General features: G+C 41.8%; 1 protein-coding gene across 1 annotated transcript in view; it reads right to left on the bottom strand.

The window, feature by feature from the left end:
* Vps36 (vacuolar protein sorting 36 homolog) overlaps positions 1-1,706 on the bottom strand; it is a 26,173-nt gene that overhangs the window by 5,539 nt on the left and 18,928 nt on the right. The window contains exons 4-5 of the mRNA XM_029480682.1: positions 1,585-1,699; positions 1,065-1,199 (exon numbers count right to left, since the gene is read on the bottom strand). Of these exons, the coding sequence (XP_029336542.1) occupies positions 1,065-1,199; positions 1,585-1,699 (250 nt within the window). The remainder of the gene's footprint in view (positions 1-1,064; positions 1,200-1,584; positions 1,700-1,706) is intronic.

The following is a 1,706-nucleotide window of genomic DNA, read 5'->3' as shown; positions in this document are numbered from 1 at the left end:
GGCGTGATGGCGCATGCCTTTAATGCCAGCACTCGAGAGGCAGAGGCAGGCAGATTTCTGAGATCGAGGCCAGGCTGGTCTACAAAGTGAGTTCCAGGACAGCCAGGGCTATATAGAGAAACCCTGTCTAGAAACAAACAAACAAACAAACAAACAAACAAACAAACAATAAATAAATAAGAGAGAGAGAGAGTGAGGAGAAATTGGGGAGACAGTGAAGCAAGTGTGAAGAATCTGGAAGCGAGGAAATCAACTGTAAGGACAGACGTGCACCAAGCAGACCTTGGCATTCTGGATATTTAGTGTTTACGTGAGAAGTGGTACTGTAGCTGTGTTCACGGGAGTCCTCCATTACTATAGGTGTTAGAATATTTACATATAAGATGACCTGAAATCTGCTTTAAAGTAATTCAAAGCAGAGGGTGATTTACTGATGAAACCAGATGACGGGCACATAGGAATTTGCTATGTGACTTATTTTGGCAGATATCTAAAACACCTCCTTAACAAAGTATACTACACAGCTATCAGCAGTCCATTATAAAGACTAGACATGGAGCCAAGCATGATGGAGCAAGTCTTTAACCTCAGCTCTGAGGAGGCAGAGGTGGGCAGATCTCTCAAGGCCAGCCTGGTCTACAGAGTGAGTGCCAGGACAGATGGGCTAAGACTGGATACANCCGGATATGGTGGTTCCTGTTTACAGTCCCAGCCCTTAGAGAGTCAGAGATAGGAGGATGGTGAGTTCAAGGCCAGCCTGGGCCAAACAAGATAGGCTAGAGAGACACTTATTTATACAGAAAGGGATCTTTTGAAAATAGGAAAAACTTCTCATCAAACAAACTTTTAAAACATATAAACATCTGAAATGGAAATTGAAAGCTATTTTGAAGATTATGGTCAAAAGCTAATTAATAGGTATAGTAATCTAATTTAATATTCTGGGAGAAAAAAAAACTATGCCATTTAATGTTTAATGAACAAAACAGGCTCTTGAGATTTCTGATGACATGAAAATAACTCAGCACAGTTTTGAACGTCTGCTGGGGTTTGGCTTTACCTACCTCCAAAGGTGCCTGCAATATTCCAGCCAGCTGTTTGGCCAGTTGCATGTGGTACTGTGTGCCTGAGCCATAGGTTTCTCTGGTAACTGGGTTGGCTATTCCCATACTCAGCAGGTACGACTTAAACCTGATGGTCTACAAGAGAGGGAGGAATGTATCAGTAGACTGTAAAATTAGTCTCTCCTCACAACATTCGAGATTCCTCATCATAAACTCAATGTGGCTCAATTATTTCTCTATATAACCATGTCTTCTCCTGTACTTCCATGCCNTGAACTTCCTACTTGTCCCTTGAACAAATCTAGTTAATACTTCTTCCTTCTATCCCAGTCTACCACACCGTTTACTTTCAAAGTTTTATGTGTAAATAAATAAATGTAATAATATAATTAGAAGGCAGTAAACTGTGAGAAGTCACAGACATGGTTCAGTGGGAGGGGGAGAGAACTGGTCAACCTCAAGGACAGCACTGCGCTCCATCTGGTGTTTAACCCTGCAAAGGTAAGACAAGTCCTCTCACCTCATCCTCTGTGACATCGCCTTGCTTCTCTTTAATCTTATTAGCGATTGACTTGGATAACTCCACCATTTCCTTAGCCTGGACAGAGAAAAGGCGAAGAACCTTCTGAGAAAATATACATC

The sequence above is a fragment of the Mus caroli genome, chromosome 8, assembly GCF_900094665.2.
Source record: "Mus caroli chromosome 8, CAROLI_EIJ_v1.1, whole genome shotgun sequence".
NCBI lineage: Eukaryota > Metazoa > Chordata > Mammalia > Rodentia > Muridae > Mus > Mus caroli.
This window is presented reverse-complemented; position numbering and strand designations above follow the sequence as displayed.